Source organism: Aptenodytes patagonicus, chromosome 4, assembly GCF_965638725.1.
Source record: "Aptenodytes patagonicus chromosome 4, bAptPat1.pri.cur, whole genome shotgun sequence".
NCBI lineage: Eukaryota > Metazoa > Chordata > Aves > Sphenisciformes > Spheniscidae > Aptenodytes > Aptenodytes patagonicus.
Window position 1 is genome coordinate 84,984,145 of NC_134952.1, and position 26,426 is coordinate 85,010,570.

At 41.5% G+C, this 26,426-nt stretch overlaps 1 protein-coding gene across 5 annotated transcripts in view; it reads right to left on the reverse strand.

Annotated features, from left to right (window-relative positions):
- ANKRD17 (ankyrin repeat domain 17) overlaps nucleotides 1-26,426 on the reverse strand; it is a 95,998-nt gene that overhangs the window by 44,988 nt on the left and 24,584 nt on the right. For all 5 annotated transcript variants that reach the window (XM_076337462.1, XM_076337467.1, XM_076337465.1 and 2 more), the window contains exons 2-6: nucleotides 5,855-6,008; nucleotides 5,084-5,240; nucleotides 2,581-2,728; nucleotides 2,132-2,279; nucleotides 772-1,005 (exon numbers count right to left, since the gene is read on the reverse strand). In XM_076337462.1, the coding sequence (XP_076193577.1) occupies nucleotides 772-1,005; nucleotides 2,132-2,279; nucleotides 2,581-2,728; nucleotides 5,084-5,240; nucleotides 5,855-6,008 (841 nt within the window). The remainder of the gene's footprint in view (nucleotides 1-771; nucleotides 1,006-2,131; nucleotides 2,280-2,580; nucleotides 2,729-5,083; nucleotides 5,241-5,854; nucleotides 6,009-26,426) is intronic.

A 26,426-nucleotide genomic window follows, 5' to 3' on the forward strand; every position in this document is an offset into this window, starting at 1 on the left:
TTACGAGGGCGTTCAGCAACAGTGAACCAAGAACTTATCAAGGGAGATAAAGGAAACATAAATGAAAGACTAAGACCATCTTCTACTGAGGTGCCACAGAAGTACCTCTGCTACCAACATCAATTACTCTATGATGCCCAGAGCCGCTCTAATAGCTCTAATAAAACACATCCTAAGTGACTATAATAGCAACTGCTCAGCTGCGTGAACACATTTGGCCTCTTAATTAAACATCTTCATCCCTTGTTTGGGTGACGCAAGATAGCTGCCTAATACTCTAAGGGAGGCAAGAAAGGCCTGTTGCCTAAGCACTGACACCTAAAAGGCAAGGTCCTAGATTTTGCATGTTTTCCAAGTGCCAAGTCCTTTAAAATTAAATAATTGCTGTATCTAAGCAGAGGTATCTTGTATAATATAGCTACAATACAGAAAGTTTACCATACTTACTCTATGATAAAGCGTATTAGTTCCTCATCTCCTAGTTGATTTAATAGAGAATCTTTCAAAGCATCGTAACAACTCAGACAAAAGGTTTGTATCTTGATACTTACACTCTCCACACCGATAGTCATTTTACATATGGTGCGTACGTGTTATGTGGTATCACAGCCAGGATAAAAGCATGAGAAAGCGTCTACTCATAGCCTTCAAATTCATTTTGTCCTGGACAGCAAGGCTGAATAAATACATGTTTGAGAAGACTTCTCACACCTGTCTCGCTTTTCCACACTTGTTACACCTTTGTAACAGATATGGTATTTGGTACCGTACCTTTGTAGCAAGCCAGCGTAAGTGCGCTCTCCTTGAATTCATTGGAATGCGTATTTATGCCTGCTCCGTTTTCTAGCAGCACTCTGGCCACTTCCACATGGCCGGCACTTCCCGCTTCCATCAGAGGAGTGTGACCATTCTCATTATGGTCCTCAATACTAGCGCCCGATTCCAGCAGTACTTTCACAACATCTACATAGCCTCCAGCACAGGCATATGTAAGGGCTGTGTTGCCTAAAGCCAGGAGAGAAAAAGGTGTCAAAACAGAATTTGATAGCATTTCTACCCTGGGAACTTCAACTTATGCTCCATTTCATCATTTTTACATGGCTACCTTACGGAACAGGTTTTTTTTCAGGCTACAGATGAAGAACTACAGAGAGGGGGGAAAAAAAAGCAAGTAACAGCTCAGTCCTGACAGCACGAAGATCTCCATGTGCCTGGTGACCATACTGATGCACTTCTGTTCCCATTTCTATCCCAGCTAATCCCAGCTTCTGTCACAAAAACCCATCCCTTTCCCTGTTAATCAGCAGGGACCTACTATGCTGTAAAAAGGAAAGCTCAAAACAAGGAGCAGAATGAGCCGCTGCTTCTAAATCAAGTCTTTAACACCTCTAAAGGGCTAGTTCAAAAATGCCCAGTCTTTACAACGAGGTAGAAACAACCTCCACAGAAAAACTACAAAAACACCGATCTGAACACAACAGTCAAAAAATCTGCCTTTACGAAAGGTACCTTGAAAAAAGTTTAAAGGTCAAAGCAGTATTACTATTCAGAATTACTTCACTAAAAAAAAAAAAGTGTCTTCTGCTATCCCAACTTTCCTCATCATTCAGGGTCAGTACTCCATTTGTCAGTGACTGTTGACTACACACAATCTCTCCACTTCGAGGCCGCACAAAGCAAGAAAATTTCCCAATTTGGTCACTTCAATGCAAATGCCTACCAAACTGCCACGGGTAAGGACGGGGCGGGGGTTGGGGGGGAAGAGAGGAAAAAAAAAACAGGGCCATCTTCTCATATTTACTTTTTTCCCCTTGGTTTCCTAGACATGACACCAAATCATTTTCTGTGTACACCGAAACTTCTGAAACCGTGCTTAAAATACTAATGTGACAACAAATCCTACGTACGCAAATACCCTTCAGTTACTAATTGACCTTATCCACCTTTGTATGTCCACAACCAATATTGCACAGCTTCGTTTAAAAAATGCAAAAGCTAAACAGTAAAACCGCAAGGAAGTACTCTGCATTGCTTGGCTGAGAGCCATTCTTCCCCAATTTTCACAGTTTCCCGCACACTGCAAATCTCAGCTTTTCAGTAGTTTTCAACAAGCTCTAACACACTTATTTACCTGTGGATGACTGTGCATTCACATCAGCACCATGAGCTAACAGCAACTTGACAATTTTGACATGTCCGCCATTAGCAGCAGCCATTAAAGGTGTTATGTCTCCTTTAATACCACGGTCCTCTACATTAGCATGCATTGCCAGAAGAACCTGTGAACAGAAGGGTGATCAGCAACACTGGCAAGTGACAAACCAGCATGTCAAGATGGTTGAAATGCTACACAAAGCCCCCACCTTCACCAACACACAATTTTGTGTTAGAAACACTTAGAGAAGTAAGTACAAAGAATGCATTAGCAACATGCAGTTTATGTATAAGTCTCCATTTACCAGTTAACTGACATTTTCCACTACCTTAACACCGCCTTCCAGGTGCATAAGACTGGAATACATTAATTCAACACTTATTTTTGCACAATACACACATACTAAAAACAGCTAGGAAACCGACCTGTGCAAGCTCATAATATCCTGCTGAGCAGGCTAAACAAAGGAGGCTTTCCCCTTCTTCTGTGTGCTCGTTCACACTTCGTCCTTCAATTAGCAACTTCCGCACAGCATTTACATCTCCTTCTGAACAAGCCTCTGCCAAGCTGCGGCTAATAAGATAGAAAGCATTTAAAAGTGAAAATAGACTATGCTTGAAATGCTTGCTCTGAGTGCAGAGTAAAAATCCAACATGCCATGAGGATGCAGTCAACAAAAAAGGAAACACAATCTATTAAAGTGCCAACTGCTAATTAAAGAGGTGCCATTTTTACACTTGAGGTTTTCCACATAACTTGTTCGAAAATTGAGTAATGTGCATACTCAACCACTCCTGTTATTAATTTTTAACAGAAATTTACAAGAGAAACATCTGCAGGACAACCACTTAGGTTACCAAATTCTGCATTACGTACAACTGAAGCAGAAAACCTGTTGAGAGAAGACATGACCGTGGACCTGATTTACTGTCTCAGCACTATACATGCAGCACGACCTTTTTTGGTAATCATTTAAGAATCTGAAAAATAAGTAATAACTTGCCCTTTTGAGAGGCTAATCATATAGTACTGCAAACAAATCACTGTTGGTTTATATTACCAATTACAACATAATATACAGTCTCAGCCTAGTCCTGCTTTGTAGTTCCAGTTTGAAAACATGGGTTTTGTCCCACTCATTTTCTGAAGTAAGGTTCAAAGAAAAGGAGAACTGATTAAATCACGGTAAGTACAACACCATGAGTATTCCCTTCCAAATCAGCAACCACTACTCAGAGCTGCATTCACGTTCTCTTTTGCCCCAGAAGCAGAGGACATGGAAATCGCCTGGCCATCTTAACACCACAAACGTCTGTTCAGCACTGTAACTATTAATTTAACTAAAACAAACCACCTGTACCACTCTTCTCCCGTAACAAAACTAATCACTTCCCCTCTGTTCTGTGCTTAAAAACCCAGAATTTTGTAACGCAATCCAGTGTTGCGGTTGCGGCCCTAAATCAAGCAAGCAGAGAAGTGTAAAATTCTACTGCTTTGGTAAGCCCCAAGTCAGAGTATTTGCGGTTCTCGCGTCACTCCACAAGTTCTTCACTTCTATCGTTCCAATTCTGTTTCCGTCAAAAAAGGGTCTACTGTAAACACATTTTCAATCCCTCCGATTCTGTCTTCTGTCTACATTGCCTTCATTCCAAAACAGTTACTGCTTTGTGAGAATAAAAATTCAAGTCTGACATATTTCTCTATACTCTGCTCCCAATAATGGGATCAATAATAATAAATCCAAGACTACTGGCCTCACCCCACCCACTGCCCTTTCATCTCTTCTCCATTTAGGAAGTCCCATCAACACAGACCTAACTCAAAAGAGAATGGAAAAATAAGGTAGTTGACAGCAAACTTTTGCAAGCCATATAACTCAACACAAATATGAGCAATTCCTAAAATACTCAAGATGTAAAGGCAGGTATGTGTGTAGCAAGGACTAAATTACACCTGTATGCTGTACCCAGGACTCCTATTTAATTTATGCCACCAGACATAATTCTAACATAAGGAGAATTATTTCTCAAATATGGCTGTGCGCTGCATTTCCCACATGTATTTTTATTTCCCACATCCTCTGCCCCAGTAACAACTTTGGCAGCAGCCACCATTCATAAGAGAAGAGGTAGCTGGGGGCAGGAAGGGACACACACAGAGTAGAAGCAGACCTAACCCCAACTATTCTGCTCTTCTTCATATGTCCTGATCAACACACCAAGAAATGTTTCTCTGGAGTTACTCAGTATACAAGGAACAAACTGCCAACTAGCACAGCAGCCCTTGGTGTTCCTATACTAACATTCTGCTTCTGTTGTACTGAAGCTTAATGACAGCCTAGAAGGGAACCTTCTTTTTCTTTCCCTCGTAAACATCCCCGTAAGAAAATAACCCACAAAGCCAGAAAGTCCAGTTGAACAGCAACTCTGGCCGAGGCTCTGTCCAAGGTCCTACCCGACACGACAAAGCTGCCGAGCACCATGAAGGCTCCAGTCCCTCAAGACTGTTTTCCTTAATTAAAAAGGCACTCTGAAGTTTGCTAAAACAACAAATTGGGTTCGGGGTTTTTTTTGTCTCAAGGCTAGTTTCATGCTACCACTGAACGACCCATTTCAGGATTTGTTATTTTTTGGTACAGTTCTAAGGCCCATATTGTTTAAGAGCTTAGAGATTTTGTTTCTATACTTGGTGAAGTTAAATTACTTGGAGCGTGATTTCTGAATTCTAAGCAGTACTAATTGCTTCACTCCCCATTGCAAGACCTGACAGTCCAGGAATATTTAACAGGAGAATCACAGGTGATAGCATGGCAGTAAGTCCACTTGAGTTAAGAGTTTCACCATCATGTAATCAGAAGCGATACAACAAGAAAAACTGCTTCTAGAAGCAGCAAATTACTGAAAAAATCCAGCATAAAATTTGGCTTACTTGTCCGTCTGCCCTGCATTTGCTGTGCTTTCTGCTCTCATCCGGGTAAGTGCAGCAGCAGCTTCATCCAACGCGCAACTGACCGAAGAAGTCAGTCTGCGAAGCACCTCTGGATCTGCAAATGCTTTACCATCAGCTGTAGACAGCTTACCTATTCCTTTCATTCCAATTTACAACAAATTGGTACGCGTGCCAGAAAAGGAGAAAACAGAGAAGTTGAAATGGAGCCTGTGAGATCTGTTGGCAGAAACATTCCGAGCATAATGAACTGCAGCTTCCAAAATGAAGGGAATTAACTGTTTACAACACTAATTTAAAAGCTGCACTCAGATGCGATGCGCATGAATGAAACCCTCCAATCCACAGAAAGCATTATTTTTCAACTATTGACAACTACTTCGTATAAGCAACTAATAAAGCTTTTCATACAGTAATTGTTACAAAACAAAGCCTCATTGAGCAATTTAGTTTTTGATATACGGCTGCAAGCCAAGGTCGGGTGTCAATTTTTACTCAGACTTTTAGAAATCCAACATTGCAGAAATCTGATTAGAAGCACGGCCTTCACATGAAACTCCCATTTTCCAAAATTTGAAATGCTTTAATGAACTTCTTTCTCTTCAGTGACTTGCACAACCTCGTCAAGTTCACACCACCTTACATTCTGCGTTTGTATCATGCTCATATGTATTAGACTTATGCAAACGGTTCCAGTATGGTTTCGTATGTAAGGGCTTCAGGGTTAAACCTGTATGGGACACGAATAGTTACCTGCAGCTTCAAGTAAAGCTTCTAATCTTGCCTGGGTTTCTGGATCTACTGTTCTCAGGTCAGCACCATCGGTAGTACTTGACAAAAGCAATTTAGAAGCTGTTTCCAACATGGGGTTTTCGAGATCATCCTGATCTAAGATAAACGATTCCACCTGAAAAATAAGAGATCTGGTTTAAGAACGATATAACTGACCAAAATATACTTAAAACACAAAAACCTCACAGTGGCAGTTATCACTTAAACATTTGGTTTTTAAGTACTTTGTTAGCCAAACTATCCTCAGTTGACTCAAAAAGGTATTATTTCATCAATGGAAGCAATGAGATTTCCCAAAATCACATACAAAGAACGTATGCATCCTCTTATCCATTTGCTCTGTGACTAGAAGCCACATGATGTACTAGAGAAGTTTCAGATTCACTTCACATCTCCACACTGCACTCTACACTTTTCAAGTCCAACTTAACGGAGGGAGGGAAAAGTGAAAGAACAGATATCACCCCAGAAGGCCTGAAGGTAGTAGCTGCCATGAGTTTCTACGCAAGCTGTCGGTTTGGGTTTTTTTTTCCCCCTCCCCAAAGCATGAAAGATACATATAACAAAGACAGAATTATCCTATTTCACACAACCCAGTCATCTTTTAAAGAAGTAACCTCCCCTCAAATGGTATTAAACTCTACTAGCACACAAAACCAGAAAAACTAACAGGCATCGCTGTTTTAGTGTCAACTGTTTTCTTCTGACCTGCAGAAAAATTCTCTCAGCTATCTCACTTCTTTCAAGTCTGATGTCCCCTAATCCAACATTTAAGAAAAAAAAACAACAAACAAAAAAACCAGCAACATGTTCCAGGTATAATGAACTCAAATGCAATATACAAGGGTTTCACAGAATCTTTCTCAAGAAAACATTTATTTAAAACATTACCTACAGAATATGCAACCCATTACATCTGCCTTTTTCAGAACACAGATCCCAAGAGGTTTAAGTTCTTCTAAAAAATCCTACTTCCCTGTACTCTCCATTTGTTTTGGTTGTGAAACACATCGAAATTAAGGGAGGGAGAGAGAAGTATATTAGAGAGAAAAGCCCCTAGTATCCATTTGTGTTTTACTGCCTGTTAAAGTAGGACTGGGTCAAGTAGTTTACCAAAGACACTCCTAGAGGAGTTCCATGAACACACCTGTAAGCCTATGAACTAGCCATCGAACCGTTTATTAGATTATAAAAGACCAAGTTTAAACACCCCCCTACAAAGCTCAACAGCCTCAAAAATCCACACCTTCGAAAATAAAAGCAATCAAAAAACCAATCCCAATCCAAAAATCAAAATCAATCTAAAGGCAAGTCTGCCAGACAAACAAACCACATGTGCCAGCCACCCCTACAACATAATGAAAAACTTAAAAACATCTTTGGATAAAAGCAACTACCGTCTGTAGTACAGCAGTGATGTATTTCCACATGGAATACAGTTCATCAAAATAGAAATGTCATTTGTTTTATTCTTAAGATTCACATGTGCCTCCAAAGTTTAAAAGCAGTCTCACGAGCATCACAAGTTCAGATTCCTACAGATAAATGCCCTAAGAAACTAAGTGGGCAGATAAACCACAGCAGTGACAAATTCATCTCAGGACTCCCGAAAGGTCTCATCCCTCCTCCAATCTATTCTCTTGTCACAAGCGAAGAGCTCACACAACAACTTTTCCTTCTGCAGTCCGCCTCCAGCTCAAAACTTACCAGGATATGGTACTAGCACATAGCTTGAACCTAAATACTTTGTTTGTTTAGAAAGGCAGGCTGAGAACTACTTTCAAAATGACTTCAATTTATCACTTCAACGATACCACTGAGAAACAAAAATCTCCTGTCAGACAGCTTTTGGCAACACACAAGTATACATCCCAAGGGCATCTTTGAAGCCTCCTTCCACTCATCTGAGGCCTCTTTGCCCTCCTTATTAAACCTGGGAACACCACAAGCTGAAGGGGATGACTTCCAACTGCTAATGAAAGTGGCTCTGATGTCAACAACTGCCGACAACAGGACAGTCCTGCAGTATTGCACGTTGCTCCTCAGCAATGCTTTTTCCAGGTGATACTCACACCAGCTGCAGCTTTCTAGTTTGGCAAACTGGTGAAGGCAACTCCCAGTTTCCTCCCCAGTCCTAAGGAACAGTTCACTCCTGCCTCGCCAGGGTCCTTCGCTAGTCTCTGCCAGCTCTGCTCCGTGCATCTACAACGCAGTTTTTAGGCCGGTTTTGGTTCATCTGAGGACTTGCCAATTGTCTTTTTCCAGAGGACTAAACCTGCTGCAGCAAGCAGCAAGAGAAAGGAACTACTCCGCTGTTCAGGAGCCAAGCGACAGATTTCACCACTGGAAAGGCAAACTACTGAGCAGTCAGAAGGTTTCTTGGCTCACCCAACTCATGCAAAATCCCTACTACTTAGACTAACTGAAAAAATCTCATCTGAGCGAGATATTTAACAGCTGGTCACGGTTCTTCCTAACACTATGAAATATTTGCTAAGAAAAAAGTCAGAATAGGATAACTTATCTCCCCCACTCACATCCTCTCCCCTCAAATTAGGTCTTTTATGCAGTTTAAGTTTCAAATGGAAAAATCTCGCTATTTTCCTTCCAGCTAAGAATATGAGCGTGGTATGATTAAAAAAACCCAACTATAACACAAGGAGAACAGGGAGAAAAAGCAATCCACCTACAAACAATACAGCGCCAAGACAACCACAAGTTACCAGGACAAAACTTCTCTTGCAATGAAGTTTTGAAAATGTTTATATTTGTGCTGTCATTTAAATCATTTCAGAGCAACATCTCAAGAAATTAACTTACTAAGTAACAAATTTAGACTATTTTATGACATTAAATAAAGCTGGCTTTCCTTTTCTAATGTAGAGGAGATACACGGTCAACCTGCGGCTTGCAGAACTTTTCATCAAGCCTCCAGTTACACTCTTGCATATTCTCACAATTGCCTTTTAGCTTAAGAGTTTCATTAGATCTACAGTCTTGTCTTTTCAGCCTGTTCAACGTGACACAGAATGCCATACAGGGCGATAGTGATAGAAGCCACAGCACCTAACAGTGGTGAATAAAACTGTATTTTGGTATAAATTAAAAATTCCATTTTGGTTTCTCAGAAAATACTGTCTTCTCTACAGAAGCTAAAAACTAAAGACAAAGCATTTCCATTTACCAGGCCAAGTAAACAGACATTTCCTTTAACCGTCTTCAGACGTATTTTATTTCCCTTAACTAAAAAAACATGTAGACTAGTACACAAATGCTCCACCTTACATATCAGAATATTTAATCTGCGTTCTCAGTCAGTATTTCTCTGATCTAACAATACTCTGACATAATCCAATTGTTCAGACAGTCCCCAACAGAAGGCCTTTTACAAGATTTCTCCTCCTCTCTCATCCTGCAATTAAAATCTCATGTTCTGTACTTGCTCAAGTTTACTTTGCCCGTAATCACTTCTAGTGTATTTGATGCTTCTACAATCAAAAAAAGATGCTAGGAGAACAAAACTGCCAAGTTCTGACTACTCTCAAACAGAACAGACTACAGTTTTGATGCATTGAATACAACTGTAAAAAGAAATTTAAAAATGGCTTAGTCAAGCACGGTGTTAACAAGTATATAAATGCCAACCTCAAGGAAATTTCATGTTACAAGTACCTTAGCATATGTTCCGAGTCCTATTTTTCTAGGCAAAAAGGTCATTCTAAATTTTCCAAGCTTTGTAAACCAGACTAAACTTAAATTTTCAACATTACGTGCTTTTACCACCTCATATTAGAAAGACCAGTTCTTCCCTACTTACCAAAGCTTTGCAACAACATCAAATTGGGTTCTGCACACTCGTCCTCTCCCTCAGCGACCTCTGTTGTCCTCTTCCCCTTGCACGCTCCCAGGCTCCCACAAGGCACACCGTTGCGCACATGCACTCACACAGACCTACGCATTTTGTTTTCTCCATTTTCTTAAGTGCAAACTCAAAACCCCACCTGTTCTTTCATCCTCCAACCTTGGAGTGATCTGTTTGCTTCTTTTCTTTTCCCTATCAAGTAGGAAACATAACATCGAGGGACGTCCTCTTCACCAGACCAGAATCAGAACATGTAACTTTTTATGAAAACCATTCTATGGGCGGGGCTGTATCTTTTCTTTCGTGAAGAACAGTACTTCTGCATTTTTAGTGCTGTTTTGCCATCTGGTACATGGACATACAGACATCTCAACCAGGTAAGAGCTGATGCACCAGGACTTATGTCTATACACCCTGAAGACAGCCTTGCAAGATGTCAATAATTTTATGTTTTGACTGCCCAATACCCGATACTGAAAGTACAGTTTAATAAATGCCAGGTTAGAGCAGAAAAAAGCGCAACTGAGTTACTTTGGTCTAACTGGCATGGCTCTTGCCACTGTGTGATGCTAGATCAACTAGAGACGTAATTCAGTTCTTGACACTAACTCAAACTTCATCAGTCTCTCACCATCAAGCCATACGCATATAAAACTGCCATCAGCATAGATACCACCACGGACACACTGATGTAGACATACCCACATATCCCCATACCAGTGTCTTCCAAGTCCATACAGGTGCCTCCACACTGTCTCACACAGATGTAAACTAAGTTCAAACAATAAACTTCCTCCCATAGTTTCCCCTCAGAAAAAAAGAAAAAAAAAAGAACACATACAAAAAATCCCATGCGTTAAGGATTGGAAGGGAAGCTGTCAGTCACCTATTGATTTCAATTTTACTACTTATAAGGCTAAACACAGAATACTGTCTTCCTAATTTTATGTCAAGCCAGGGAGGGAGGGAGGGAGGAGGGAAGATACATTCCACCTACAAACAACTGTCTCTTCACATCTTCTACACTTTGAGATAGAAATCCAGTCCTCAACACCAAGTAACTGCTCTAGAACCACATCATCAACTGAGGTATCCAGCTAGTCAAGTCACTTGTATTGGTATACAATACCTAAATTAACATTACAAGCCTAAAATGACAGCAACTCTAGTCTTACTCTCAGCAGAAGTACCTGCCACATATTGGCAATTTAGTATGAAAACTCTTCATACACATTAAAACATAGAATACCAGGACTACGCATCTGACCACAACATGATTCAACTCTGACGATATTGCACAACTTCACTCATTAGTCTTAATCTTGTTTGATGCCGCACAATGGAAGAACCCAAGAGCAAAGCTAAGCTTTTTTGTTACGCTAGTGACTTTGGTACCTTTAAAATGTCACTTGGTTCAGTGTCTGAACTCCCTCTTTTCATGCATATCGAACACTTTGTAATATTTACACTTCACATCAATACAGTCGCCCACAAAGCCTTACCAGAGCGCTTTAAGATTAGCCAAACTTTATGAATATTAGAGAACAGTAAGAGCAACTATTTAAACTTTAATTTATGAACAATGGCAGAAAAGAGCTCGTTTCCAGCATCCACCACCTACTAAAGCCCTTACTGCAGTATGACAAAAGCCCATTATTTATCCATCTAATCAGTACATAGCTGCCATGAATAGCTCTGGTCATTAATCCACAGAGCATCTCTAGCATTTGTTTATCACTGTTTTACAGTTTCTCCTCATTCACAGCTGTGCTACAAGGACAACCCAGAGGCATTAAGAAAAGCCTGTAAAAAGTCATTTTCTCCTTCTTATCTCAGGTGCCCTGCCTGATTTCAAAGCCCAAGAGTACATTTTGCTGATTCCATTTCCCTAGTCCTTCTCTTTAAGGCCATCCTGCACCCACACAGTATTTACGTGCTACTGCTTTCCAGCATTTAGACAGAAATTAACACAGAGTAAACATTCAAGACCCTACATGCCATATAAACTATAAAAATTAAGATCGTATTACTGTAACGTGCCATCTGAAAGTGGATGCACAAAGACGGAGGCCAGCAAACAGTTGCTTAATTGTATGGTACGTTTAGGCACACAGTGTCATTAACCCAGCCCAAACACTTGCTCATCAGAACCTGAAGAGCACCCTTGGCCAAACATCCAGCAATATCTTCCTGGAAGCAATGCAAGTCCCTAGCTGCGTGTTAGCCGTTGTTTATGATAAGAAAACAGGCAATATAATATTTCTCTATCTTGAAGCCTTACATGAAGACATGCTCAAAAGAAGTAGTGAACAGTTCATAAAGCATCAAATAAACAGTGAAATCCAGTTTAAGTGTCTAGCAGTTACCTTGAAAACAACAGAACTCCAAGGCTGTGAAACAGCAAGTCGTACTCATTAACATAATAGGATGAAACGTTTTTAAGCTTTAACATTTTTAAGCTCCATGAACAACAGCATCTGAAACCTGATTTGGATGGAACACACTAGCCCAGACAAGTATTTTAAAAGGCCCAAAACACCTTGCATGAAAAAATACTTTCTCTGCACGTTTTTTTCTTATTCTTGGGGCTGGCCCCTATCTAGGCTTACAATCCAACAGCAGATTTGTTTCTCAGCTTTTGTCAGATGACTCCCATGACTTTTGCCTCTTACTAGGCACCAATTACAATTTTAGAATTTGCTAAATTTTTACCTTGGCACTTATGCCTTTGGTGTTTGATACCCAGAGTGTGCAAAATTGGAACAGGCTGCCCAGGGCAGTGGTTGACTCACCATCCCTGGAAGTATTTAAAAGACGTGTAGATGTGGCGCTTTGGGACATGGTTTAGTGGGCACGGTGGTGTTGGGTTGACGGTTAGACTCGATCTTAGAGGTCTTTTCCAACCTTAATGATTCTATGATGTCCTGGTTTCAGCAGGGATAGAGTTAATTTCCTTCCTAGTAGCTGGTACAGTGCTGTGTTTTGGATTTAGGGTGAGAACAATGTTGATAACACACCGATGTTTTAGTTGTTGCTAGGTAGTGTTTACACTAGTCAAGGACTTTTCAGCTTCCCATGCTCTACTGACTGAACAGGCTGGAGGTGCACAAGAAGCTGGGAGGGGGCACAGCCAGGACAGCTGACCGAAACTGGCCAAAGGGATATTCCATACCATGTGACGTCATGCTCAGTATATAAAGCTGGGGGAAGAAGAAGGAAGGGGGGGACGTTTGGAGTGATGGCGTTTGTCTTCCCAAGTAACCGTTACGCGTGATGGAGCCCTGCTTTCCTGGAGATGGCTGAACACCTGCCTGCCCATGGGAAGTAGTGAATGAATTCCTTGCTTTGCTTTGCTTGCGTGTGTGGCTTTTGCTTTACCTATTAAACTGTCTTTATCTCAACCCATGAGTTATCTCACTTTTACCCTTCCGATTCTCTCCCCCATCCCACCGGGGGGGAGTGAGCGAGCGGCTGCGTGGTGCTTAGTTGCCGGCTGAGGTTAAACCACGACATATGATTGTATGAAAATGGGTCCTGTGAGAACCAAGACTTAGTACAAAACCATTCCGAAGAACCTAGCGTACAAGTAACAGCTAGCGGCTATTGCCACGTAGCGAACTTCACCACCTCAAATAGACCTTAACCGACAGTCCTTTTCTATTATTTCTTATTGAGGTACAGAAGGACTTACTGCCAGTCTGCAAGCGCTTTAACAGTTTATTTTTCCCAGCTCCAAAATTTTTGGAGAGCAGCAAAAGGTTTTTAAAGACAACATGAAATTTAACAAGGATTTTCAAGTCCTTCAGGTATTGCAAAGCCACCTTCAGACCGAAACGACAACCATTACCGGGTCAGATAATAAACTGTAGTCCCACTACATTGTCAAGTTACTAGCTTGAAGAGCAAGGAAACTTCAGATTCTTCACTTCCTCAGCTACAATGACTCTCATACAGTGAGCGGTTTTAATCCTGATTTACATGAGGAACTCCTCGTGTAAACAGCAGAGCCTAACCCACAGTTACGCTACCTTCCCCTTGCGCTCTAGCAACTCATGTCCAAGGTAATCTCAGCTTTTGCTCCAAAACACTTTTAGCTCTCATACCTCCAATGGCAGAGCTAATTATTTCTCTCCCTGTCCTTCATCTCACTAAGACAACAGATGGTTTTTACAGCCGATGTCATTTACTTATTTAGAGCTGGACCTACAGAACTTCCACCTCACAAACTGAATGCGCAGAACTGGACAGGCAGGAAGGGGGCACCAGGCTAGCACACAGACAAACCTTTTCTTGAACATCACAGACAAGCCTACAAACTATCCTGGAGTCTGGGATCAGGACCCCCGTCTGGATTTTCTTCTGCCCATTCTTGTACGAAAAATGGTCCCCAAGTATTTTTTAGCTGCCGATCAGTTCCACTGAGCATCTGCTAATCACTTCCTACAGCCTTGGGGATTACCGTGAAATTGTTCCAAGTTACTGCAAGACACTGCACCACAAAAAGAAAAAAAACTGTATCTGTCTTTCATACAACTTTCATGAGCATTTCTTTAAACGAAGGTATTTTCCACTGTTCACTTCATGAATATACCCTACAAGTCTGATTTACACAGAAATAGCAGCTTTTATACTATTACCTTGCAACTGGAACACACAGGAGGAAATAAAACAAAATTCCCAGTGCAAGAACAAAGTCCAACTCTGACTAATAACGAGTTGCATAATTCCATCGTGTTTTTAACCTTAATGGGCTATCCATGTCTTTATATGCAGCATTCAATTGTAAGCGTCAAGAAACCATTTGGAGTCTTATAAAGACAAAACACTCGTTATTCCAAAGCTACTTCCTAATGCCCATACAACATACATGCACTGCATTTTTTTGTTCATCTTAGTCACAGGTCATCTCACTTGAGGAAAGAGTAGGAAACTTTTTCAGCCCCTCACACGTCCCATACTAAAGCAAGAACTTCATGCCTGCTCTCCCTTACCCTGCTACCTTTTAGCCCTCAGAGTATCACCTCTCACACCTTCAAAATAGATTAATTCATCTCAGTTCAAAGTCAGCTTACTGGAAAAAATACTCTGATCTGAAACATCGAGACAAAGCAATCAACTTACACACATCTTGAAACAAAACAGTGGGAATAGATTTTGACTTTATCCAACTAAATATTAAGGCAATGTGTATGGTTCTGCCTTTTCACCTAAGGCTACATGTTTTCAGGCAAAATTACCACTTACTTAACACAGGTTTCAAGCCATTTTAAGATATACATCTTCAGAGCATTAGTAATGTATTATATTAAAAATTCCGTTCAAAACTTTACTGAAGACAAGCCTCTGGCATAGCTTGCCATTTCTGTGGGGACAAAACAAAACATCACGACCACCTAATTTATATAGCTCTGAAGTGAAACTGATGGTTTACTTGATACTTACACATGACACCATTTTCTTTAGATCAAGATCAGCTTCCTGGTTACCGAAAGGAAAAGCATACACCAAAGCCAAGTGAAGCAGACTATTTTGCCTAGTCAATTTCAGCCCTGCACTTTTTGTGTTTTTTCTTCAAATCTATTTTGAAACAGGAACAAGCTGTGTGATTCTCCCTTGCCCTACCCAGCTACTACAGCAGCACTGTCACTGCAGACACAAAGTCTTACAGCAGCATTTCTTCCCTGTACAGTCAGGATTGCTTCCAGTTATCTGGGATACACAATCAGATCTGTTGTCTTTTGAACATGCAGTGACCCTCCCCAAACCTAAATGCCTTGTTCAGCAGAAGTCTGAAGTCCGGCAGCTGGAACGTCTCAACAGTGTCCTCTTTTATTTTATTGCATCGACTATACACTCCATTTCTCTCGCTGCTGCTAAAAAAAGTAAGCGGGAGGGAGGGAGGGAGAACCGTGAGAATAGTTAACAGTCCATGCTGCTGAAATGGCATAACACCATCCTCATGACTGGCACCAACGGAGTTTCTGCTGCAGGGACACCTGCATTATTACTGCAGTGTATTTCTGGTGACGAGACAGGTGCTGATGTATTCACATGAATATTCCCTCCTCTCCTCTGGAGTCTCTATCCCCAGCATTACAAACAACAAGAGACAGAGGCAGGCAGACTGAAACCTATAGCTACGAGAAGGTTGTGAAACTAAAAGGAAAGAGACCTTCAGTTTAACACTCTTTTCCCATTTCAAATCTTCATTCCAAACACTTGGCATACTTCCACATTAAGCAAATTTATACATTAACTGGTATTCAGCTGCAATTGTTCATACAAGAAAAAATTCATGCCAATGTAAAAATAACAACACCTCAACTCATGATCTTTTTAAGTTCCCTGCCCCAATTTCACATTTATGTGGGGAAAAATAAATACAAGTTTTAGTCTCCGACATGAGTAACAGGATATAAAAATCACCCCCAAAAAGAAAAATCAAAACACTTACTCTAAAACTGCCTGCCATCATGTTTCTGAAAGCTCAGCTTCAGACAATACTTTTATATCAACAATAAAAAAGCTGACACATTTCCAATCCAACCACTTGAACAGAAGTATGCACCTTCACTCTCCCAAGCTCCACAAAAAAGCTGAACATGAACCTTTGATTGAAACCATCTCTTCTGGAGTGGGCTTGGAAAGAGCTGACCATAGAAGCAAAGCTTTGACAGCGTATGACTAACTCAGACCACTGCTGTCTCTGCACCAACCCTGAGATGTGGTGGTCTACATCAGAGCCACTGACAAATAGATAACACCTATAACAAAGGTTGTTCCCATACTGTCGCAAAACCTAAATGGAAACCGCTCTCTGCAAAATAACCCTGACAACTGAAGGATACTAAACAGACAGCCTGATCCTACGCAGGCAATTTTTGCTGCCCTTAGCAAGCAACCTGTCACGGCTTCCCAAACGATACAAGTCTATCCAGAGAGACATAATAAAGGGAGCACGTAACAACCATGAAGAGAAGAGATGATGCAACTGAGCTTCCCAGAATCACCCTCTCCCCTCGTCACCAAAATCCCCCAATGTCACACATGAAGAACAACTGCAGCCCCCTAAGACTCTCTCTCAGGTATCTGAGGTAAGCACCACTTAAGCTACTTAACAAGTTACTTATAGGGCCACACAAACCAGAGCTACTTAACAAGTTACTTATAGGGCCACACAAACCAGAGCCTACTCATTACAGCTGTAAAAAGCTTAAAGGGGTTATGCTGCCTCTGACCACCTAGCCAATTCTCCACCCAGACTCTATCACAGGCTCTTTAAGACAAGCCTTCTGAGCTATAGAAGTAGCATTTTAGAGTTTCCCCACCTCTCCTCCTGCTGAAGGACAGCTCAAGGACTCTAAGTCTCTCTGGGTAAGCTTGCACTTAAAGCACATCCCGAGGACCATCACCACAGACTCAGAGTGATCCCTAATCATGACATGGCCGGTTTTGATGGATCTAGTAGTAAGAACTCAGGAATACAGAGAGTAGCTGTATGAAAGTTTTACCAGTTTTGTCACTCAACGTAAAAATTAGGAAGTACGTAAAGCATGACTCTGCTCTCAACACAAGATTTTGGATGTCGACCTGAAGAGCACCTTGCTTCACAGTAACGCTAGCATCTCTGAACAACGTGTGCACTACTGAAAAAGGACTAAGCAGTCCTGTTGTGCACTGTTACATCCTACTCCTCACTGCCCTACTTTCAAGGGACTTATTATTTTCTTAAGCCTTGTTTAAGGAAGGTGAGCTCACAAGAAAGAAAATCCTTCTCTAACAGTTAGTCACGTTCGTTTTCCACTGGACTCATTTTGCTTTGACTATATACTCCAAGGATAGATTTCATGGATGCATTCTCAATAAAGCATTTCCAAGCCCACAATGAAGTGCCTCGCTACACTGACAGACCCACATCAAGTGATTCAGAACCTTGAAGCATCCTCCTTTTAAATGACACCTAAGGAAAAAGTGAAAGCCTAAAAAAAATAAAATCCTGAGCTGTTAAAAGCACAAATGCATTGTTTCAATTCTGCTATCTCTATAAGAGCCAAGCTTGAAATCCCAATGACAATTTATCATCTTTATCACCGGTTAAGTTCAGGGGGCTGGTCTGCATATTTGTTGCCTGCAGAGTCTTCAAGGAGAAGTATCTTGAGCTTTCTTTTCACAGCTCAATATGCAACCATTTCTCTGTCACTCTCAGGCTTTGTTGTAACAGATCAAGACCCTTAACTAATCCTTTGAGCACAGAGTTTAGAGCAGCTTAGCACACCTAAAGGTGGCTCAACTTCTCACACGCACTTTTTCTGGAATATTTTGCACTCTTCCATTTCACTGTCCCGACGTGCCTGGTTGAAGTTTCAGTTCAGAACTGTGCACACTCATCCATTTCTAGCTGAAACAAGTTGTTATTCTAAGGACTGTAGATGAGCACAGCTGAACAATGGAAACACGATACCATAACTTCTATGTAGACAAAGCTAGCAGCAATACAGCCCTAGGCAGAAACAGTGCTATGGGGCCTTGACTTCACCCAGATTTTCTAACAGCATAGTTGAAGTCTATCAATACAAGAGCAGTTCTCTCAGATTTGAACACACGCTTACTTCTTGCAATGAGGCCAGGCCTCAGATGACTCAAAGCAGCTTCTCTGTAGTCCATGCCAAGGAAGGTGCCGAACTTAGCAAACTATACAGATTCAGAGGGAAAAGAGGACAGGTCAATCATAGGCAAGACCACCCTCCTATCCTTCAATACATATGATATAAAACACCAGAACTGTACATCCATTCAAAATAAATTTCCAAAAAGAAAGCCTCCACTAACACTGCTACACGGTGAGTTTTCACTGACAGAACACGCTCCATTTGTAAGGTTAAGTAGAGGGAGACCACCGACTTGACCAGTCCTCATGAAGAGATGCTTCAGATTCACTATGCTAAATCTGCCAGAAAGCATTTCTCAGTCAGCACGACTTTCAACAATTAGCCTAGTCAGCTTGGCTTCATTCCTCCCTGCATCTGCAAGTGACTACAGTGGTGGTAAATCAGCTACAATTCTCACCAGGTGTTTACTCCTGTTCCCTAACCGTTGTCAAATGACTGACTTCTGTGTGTTTCCCGATTCTGATCTTAAAGAAAAACTCAACCCCACAGCAGAGGGCAGCTCACACGCTCATTTATAGCAAAAAACCTCCAAAAAGAAGACGAACCACTCTATTGCGCTGGCCGCAATATACACACACGGAAAGACTTCCGTTCCCTGAAACTTTTGACATGCAGACAAGCTATTACGGCAACAGTATTCTGCTTCAACAATATCAGAAGGCAAGCGATCCATGTTTGTCCACATAGTTTCATCCCCAAACACAGATACTGAGATATATAGATCAATCAGACCACAGGACAAGAGAAATAATGGTAACAGAAATACAGGATTAAATAGTTTGTATTATGTCACAACAAGTTATGTTACCCTCAGGACTAAACCTCAGATCTCCTGATGCCTTATGCACTGCTTTATTGACTCAAACACCACGTCTCCCATCTCTAGGAAACTCCTCCCCCTCCCCAAAACTTCAAAGGTAATAGCTCTGTGTCTTCCTGGAACGAGGCCCTCCTGACAGCATTGGTAGAAACCCACCACCAGCACCCACCACCGCCCATCTGGCAGGACCAGCTGTCCTTGGCTCCGCAGCGATGATGAATACCATGCATTCTTGTTGTGGGAAAAGGAACCCACAACGCTACGGTTCCGTGAAAGCATGATCAATTTTTGCAAATCCAACAGACACTGAAAAGGCTCTGCGCATCACACCAATTTACTTTAAAACTCTATACTACTCAATTTGGATCCAGGGTGCACACAAACCTGATGCTTACGAGACTTCCCCTTCCCAACCACAAAGCCGTTCAGTTATCAGCAAAACTAAGGAAAACCAATTTCCCTGCTACACGGACAACTCCAATTTTACTTCTGTAGCGACACCTTGAACTCCCTCTCATGTCTAGAAACCACCAGGAAAGTCTTCCTCAGTCAGAACAGCTGGCAGGGAGGGGTGTCACCCAACCGCAGCATCTCAAAGCTTTAAAAACCCTTGTACAACATCAGACTAGCATCAAGTAAGAAGCAAAGACACTCACAGCTTTTCCCCCCCGACCTCCCTCCTTTTTTTTCCGGTCAGGATCAAGAATATATACCAGGCATCTACACAAACTGCTTCCTGGAGAAATCATACCAGAAGTGCAGTATTTTGACAGTGTCCTGCCTGAAACCAACTTCCCTCCAAGAAGGAGAACTAGAAGCAGTACAGCATGACTACCTGTCCAGAAGAGGCACAAAATGGCTCTATGCACTGGAGGTTTACAGGAGCAGTTGGCTTTTTCAGGTACGCTTTTCATAAGCCTGCACTAGTGGTACTGTGTTGCAAGAACTCCTGTTATTTACTGTAACATGTTGCTTAAAGTGCTTAGGGCTTCTCTGAACACAGATCACAAACTGCATGTTTCCATTACATCAGCTGTTAAATGGCATATGAGAAGCTTGTCACAGTCATACTGATATCATGGTATATAACCATCAGAGACTTTTTACCAAATCACTTGCACAGTAATGAAAATGCATACCAAAAACCACATTTCTGAGTGGAACAGAGCGAGTGTAAAAGACTTAAGTTTCCCCCGAAAGCATCCCATTGTCTCTTTTTAATAGAAGCCCAGCGGAAGTTACCATAAAGCTTCAGTAACAGCCAACTTGAAATTTGCCATTTAAAGGATGATATACCAACCCTGGGGCACCAAAACCGCATTTTGTGGTAGTAGCACAGCGGGTTGATGCAGGCATAGGAAATGAAGCGTGGCAGGGGCCTTCTGAGCCTCAGGTGAGGCATGCACCCTGCTACACCCACCAGCTCTCTCCCTGCCTTCTCTGCCACAATGTTGGAAGCGGTACAAATCACAAGGAAGAGTCCAAAATGCCATCAGGGACTGAAGAAATCTTGTTGTGCAATACAAAAAACACTGTCACACAACACACTCCCAACCCCTCCCTGTCTGTCCCCTCCATGGCGGCAGACTGTCTCTTTGCTTGCGCTCAGTAAAATGAAGATCTGCTTTAGTGGAAAAGACGTGTCAATGGCAGACATCCATCTCTCCCCGCACAGCAAGAAAGAAAAGCTGTTTGCCTTCCACTCCAGTCTGCCTGTTTTGCCCACTATGTATAACCTACAATCCCTCCAGAACCCTTTTTCTCCTGTAAGACAGCACCAGGGAATAAAAGCCTTGAAAAAAATATATTGAAAAAACCATGATAACAATTTTAGATAAATAGTATTTTCACTGCCCTCAATGAACGAATGACGCTCAGCAGCACTACCACTCCTTTTCACCTAAGCTGCATATTTCTTCCTCATTGTTCCTGTTAAAAAACCCCAAAATCCTCTCAGATTCTCCATTCTGATCACTCTTGCACATACACCGACACGTGCATTTCAGGCATCAGGTCCAGAGTCACCAGAAGGACAGGCAAATTTATTCTATCATTCACTGTGACTACTGAGCATAAAACACAGTGAGCAAGTGGTCTGAACTGCATAACACCAGTTGGTTTTGAAACAGAAATAGTTTTAAGCTGCCCACATGTTTTCTTACACAAATTTGGCAGGAAATCATTCCCTTCTGTAAGTAGGTTTGGTCGGCTGTTCTTCACAATAGCAAGCTAGTGCTCTGCAACGAAGGATGAAGCAGCAGAAGGGAACGAGGACATGCGGAGGAGGGACAGGATGAACGCACCAACAGCTATTCTGTTGAGTCCAACTCAGAATTCCCTTTGGCATGAATGAAACACTGACGTGTGCACGGGCTTGTCCACAGCCAATACAGTATCAACTTGTGTGCAGAGATGTAAAACAAAATGCAGGAATGCTAGAACAATTTTTTTCTTCAAGCAATGCAATGCGTAGCTTAGCTTAGTCACAGCTTTCCCTCCCCATCATCTAAGCGATTAGAGCATCAGTCCACTGTACAGAGCACAGGGGTACCAAGTGTAAGACGACTCCGTCACTCTCTTCATGGTCTTAACGCAATATGCTCTTCCAGGGACTAAAAAAGCCAAAGAAACCTTATGCACGTCCCACAAGTCATCTTTCCTGACGCTAGTGGTAGCTCCTTTAGCCAAGCCATGTTACACTAAGTGACCGACAGACAAGACACATGGATGCTAATGCGCATTAGAAACACGAAAAACTATACAATATGGGGAAAATTATAGTTACTAGAAGGACAGAGTTCTCAAACATTTCTCTACTAATAAAAAAAAAAAAAGATCGAGACATAGCAGACACTTGCATTTTGTTTCCATCCTCCTCAATGTTTCAGTAAAATTGCTATTCTGTTTAGCATATGCAGGTTTAGCTACCATTCCCTCCTACCCTAACTTCCAAAGCTAGGAAACAGCAAAGAGACCAGCCAGGCTGCTACTGCTTAAAATTCACCATGACAGCAGAGCCAGAAGACTGAAGAATGGCTCCTTAAGGAAAGTGCTTTAAGTCAAGATCAGTGAAAAGAGTTCATCCCAAGCAAACCAACCGCTACATGCCATTCAACTGCATAGCAAACTCTAGAAATCGCTTTTTTTGTCCTGTCCAGATGACAATTAAGAACTTGCTAGTATACTGCCTCCAGAAGTCCAGTGGTCTGCATCCAACTTAACCCGTCGGGATCAGGGAGAGTAAAGTAGAAACTAGAGGTCCTTACAGGACATCTATTTTTCTCCATGTAATTATCCTGCTGAAATCTCCCTTCAGTATCTGTCATCATGCAGCATAACCAATTCAAAGTAGAGGCATTTAGGAACTTAACCAAAAATACTTTGGGAAAATATGACTAGTTAGGTCAAGAGCTTTGAAATTATTCATTCCAGTTTTGTTTATTGGTATTTATTCTTGTCCTGTAAAGTTAAATGGAGAAATAGCTATGCAACTGTCCTCAAATAACCGACCACGCTTACAGACATAATAACTGAGCCCGATAGGAAAGTGAAATGGAACCAACTGAAATGTAATGCGGATTTCCTTTCCTTTCTTGGCATTCACAATTGAAGTCTTTTTTTCAATAAAGGAACTGGTTGGGCCCAGTTAACCAATCTTGTCTTCTTATGAGAAGTGAGAGGATAAAGTTACAGTAGGAGACAGTCAAGTTCAGTATCTGATTAGAATTCCTATTGTTACCGCCTGGGGAACTGAAGACAGAGGGAATTATTTCTAATAATTTCAACTCATGTGGTTAAAATTCTGACAAGCTTGATATTCACCAAATTCTTCCTTCAATACAAACTACTGTTAAGCATACCTAATAAAGTACAATTTTTTTTTCCTATTCGGCACACCCAACTACAGGCTTCTGCATATTGAACAGATTTGAACAGTTTTTACATTAGGTAAATTAACAGACTTGTGAAGGTAGCTAAAGCAATGCACACGTATTTGACTAAATACAAATGTATCTTTTTTTCCCCTCTTACCAAAAAGAAGTCCTATTAGAAAAAATGATCAAGGTTTAAGAGCAGAGCTAAGACAGCAATTTTAAGTGGAGCCCTTCCTTTTCACTATTTGCTTCACATGCAAGATATCAAAATCATGTGGCAAGTTGCTTCAAATAACTACCACAATTTTGATTTCTACTCTCCCCCTAATGCTTCTAATCACATCTGTTCCACAAAGATATTTCAGCTTATTTATTCAATGTTTACATGAACATAGCTCCAGTATCAGCTTCTCAGTAGGACAAGCTGCATGGGGACTCATTTCCTTTCCTTCCCTCCTGAGCACAAGCTAAATTCAGCTATATTCAGATCACAGGTAAAACTGTTAGTACCAAGTTCGTTTTCCTCTTATAACACGCTTGTCCACAGTGACAGACAGAAATAACACATTTCTTCCTAAAACAACATCTAAGATGTTCAAGTCCATCACCTACTAGCAGGAATGTTGCTGGTTTAAGTGCAATGAAATTGAAGAAACCGTGCAAGAACTGTGCAGCACGGGAGGTGGTGGTCCAAGTGACAAAAAAACACTATTTACACTAGCCAGTTACCGGTATTTCCTTCTCACATGATTTTGATGCTGAGGCAATGTAACAGGTTGTTTTGAGTGTGGGTTACAGCTTTCCAGCACGTGACTTCCTATCAGTCAACACAGCCAGCAAATTCCAGCAAGGCAAAGATCTGAAGAGATTTTATCCACGTGCAGGAAAAAGAGACAAGCATCTTAGCCATGAAAAGAACCTTTTTACACATTTCTACGGAAGTTTAAAGACAGGACGTATGGGGAAAAAAACCAAATTCACCTATCTAAAAGGTCCCTCTCAATTCTCTTACTGTTTTTGATTAAGTACCTGGTTTGAACGAACTGCTTAAAAGACAGAAGAGTCTGGGTTGGAAGAGACCTCTGTAGATCATCTAATCCCACCTGCTAGCCAAGGCCTTATCCCAATTAGCAAGACACTCACTGGGAGACACAACCACTGAGTAACATGGACCTTTTAAACAGCAGTTACCCAAGTACCAACTTACTTATTGCCTTAAAGGTTTCTCACACAATAATTGCATTTTCATATTACTGTACCAAGAACAAACCGTTACTAAAAAAGATAAAGCAATAAAACATAAAAAACAAGAAAGGTTTCCAAGTGTACCATCAAGCTTGTAGTCTCTTCCTGCAAGTCAAGGAGAAACAGCTTAAGACCCAAAGAAATCACACCTACCAGCTTTTACTTCTTGCTTGTCACACAAGGGAACCCAGATCCAGCAGCTGAAAATTAGCTCCTTGCCCTGCAAAACAGTCTTACCAAATTAACTGGAAGGGGAAAAGTAACAGAAACCAAAGATAGGATTGGGAAGACTCAACATGCACGCTTGTTCTAAGCTCTTTGCCTCACACCGCAGGAAAAATGGGCAGAGGAGGCAGTATTAGGGGGAAAGCAGTTTCAAGGGAAGGGGAATCACCTTCCGCCATTTTGTTTGAAAGCTCTAGACAACGGTACAGGAAGAGCCCTTGAGAACCAGCCAGGCAGCTTCACTCTAGTTTCCACTCACCTTCGTGAAGCTGCAAACACACAAGCTAGCAGGGCCTAGGTGACCGCCACCACTGCTACTCAGTCAGACTGACACCATTCTGTCAGTTCCACCGAGCCAGGGGAAGAAGGTGGCAGCACAAAGAGCTTTTCGCTGCATAAATAGTTGCACAGTAGATCAGTAAGCTGCATAAATATCTCAGCCAGTAAGCTCAGAAAGCCCCTCTTTTCTCCAGCTGATTCAAGAGATGGGCAAAAGACATATTTTACCTCTAAATCTTCCTAAAACTCATGTCAGACTACCAGCCAAACAGGGGTATGGTACAAGTTCAAGCGTCCCGGTCTTCCTACTCACCTTCACTGCACATGACTAGGGGTATTAGTGCCACCTCCTGAATATAAGATGGCTGATGAATTTTAGCCTCTTCTGTTAGCGTGTTCAGCTTGCTTTCCTTCAGGCCAGTTTTCGTCCCTGAACAATACTTCAGACAAGGCATCTTCAGCTACGTTCAGTTCTCACTCACCCAGAAAGCTCCTGGAACATGAGTTCACCTCAGAACAATTTAGTCCCACACCCTGAAACAGCAACCAAAATCATCTGCTTTTCCTAAAGTTTGGGCAAACTGTGGCATGATCAGCTAGCTACTGACTGACACAAGTACACTGACCAGATGCAAATGACTAACAAAACTTAAGGTGGTACCTACTCTTCAGCAGAACACACATCCTGATAAAAAGTTCATTTCTACTTCAGACTACCAGACAACAGCACAACTTAACAGCACCACAGCAAGTAAGAGTCCAGCTCTTGACGTCCTTACAGCGCTCCATACTGCATTCTTGCTTCTTTGCCACCACCTTCAACTAAACCTTTTAAACATCGTTGTGGGGGACGACCTCACAGCATTTACGTGGGGGTCCTCTTGTTAACACTAGGTCAATATTTCTTAACAGTAAACCTTAGAAACCCTACTACCTTGGACCCAGTTCGGAACATAAGCTTCCAATATTCATCACCAGGGGTTGGGACTAGATGCAGCCTAGACTTAGTAATGATGCCTTAATTAAAGGAATACTACAGCACTGCTCCAACTTACTTGAAAATAACACATGAAGAAGAAGTTGCTCTGACAGACAACGTATGAACAACTGCAACGAATCACTAGCAAATGCTGGAGCACATTAGCCAATGCTGACTTCATAGAGGCAAACTCTTTAAAAAGATGGGCAAACAGGTACAAAGTAAACCAGACAAGATTACCGAGAGAAACTAGGAGAAAGAAAACATGGAAAGGATTAGCCTATTTAAGAGTTGGAACGTGGGAAAGCTACTAATGCCCCAAACAGAAATACTGTACTATAATCCCGATTTTAATCTTCAGACCAGGAGACTGTAAAGTTGATAAATATTAAAAGCCTTGGCTTGCTAAAAAAAAATTTGCATTGCAGAGGCCTCCCTGATCTCCGAGCACACATTATAGACATGACTCTTCTATTTAATCTTTGCCCTTCCTTCCACTGTTATTTCAACAAGCACCCATCTAATCAAGCAGGGTAGTTTCCATTCCGTATAAAGCTTTTGGTCACCACATGAACTATG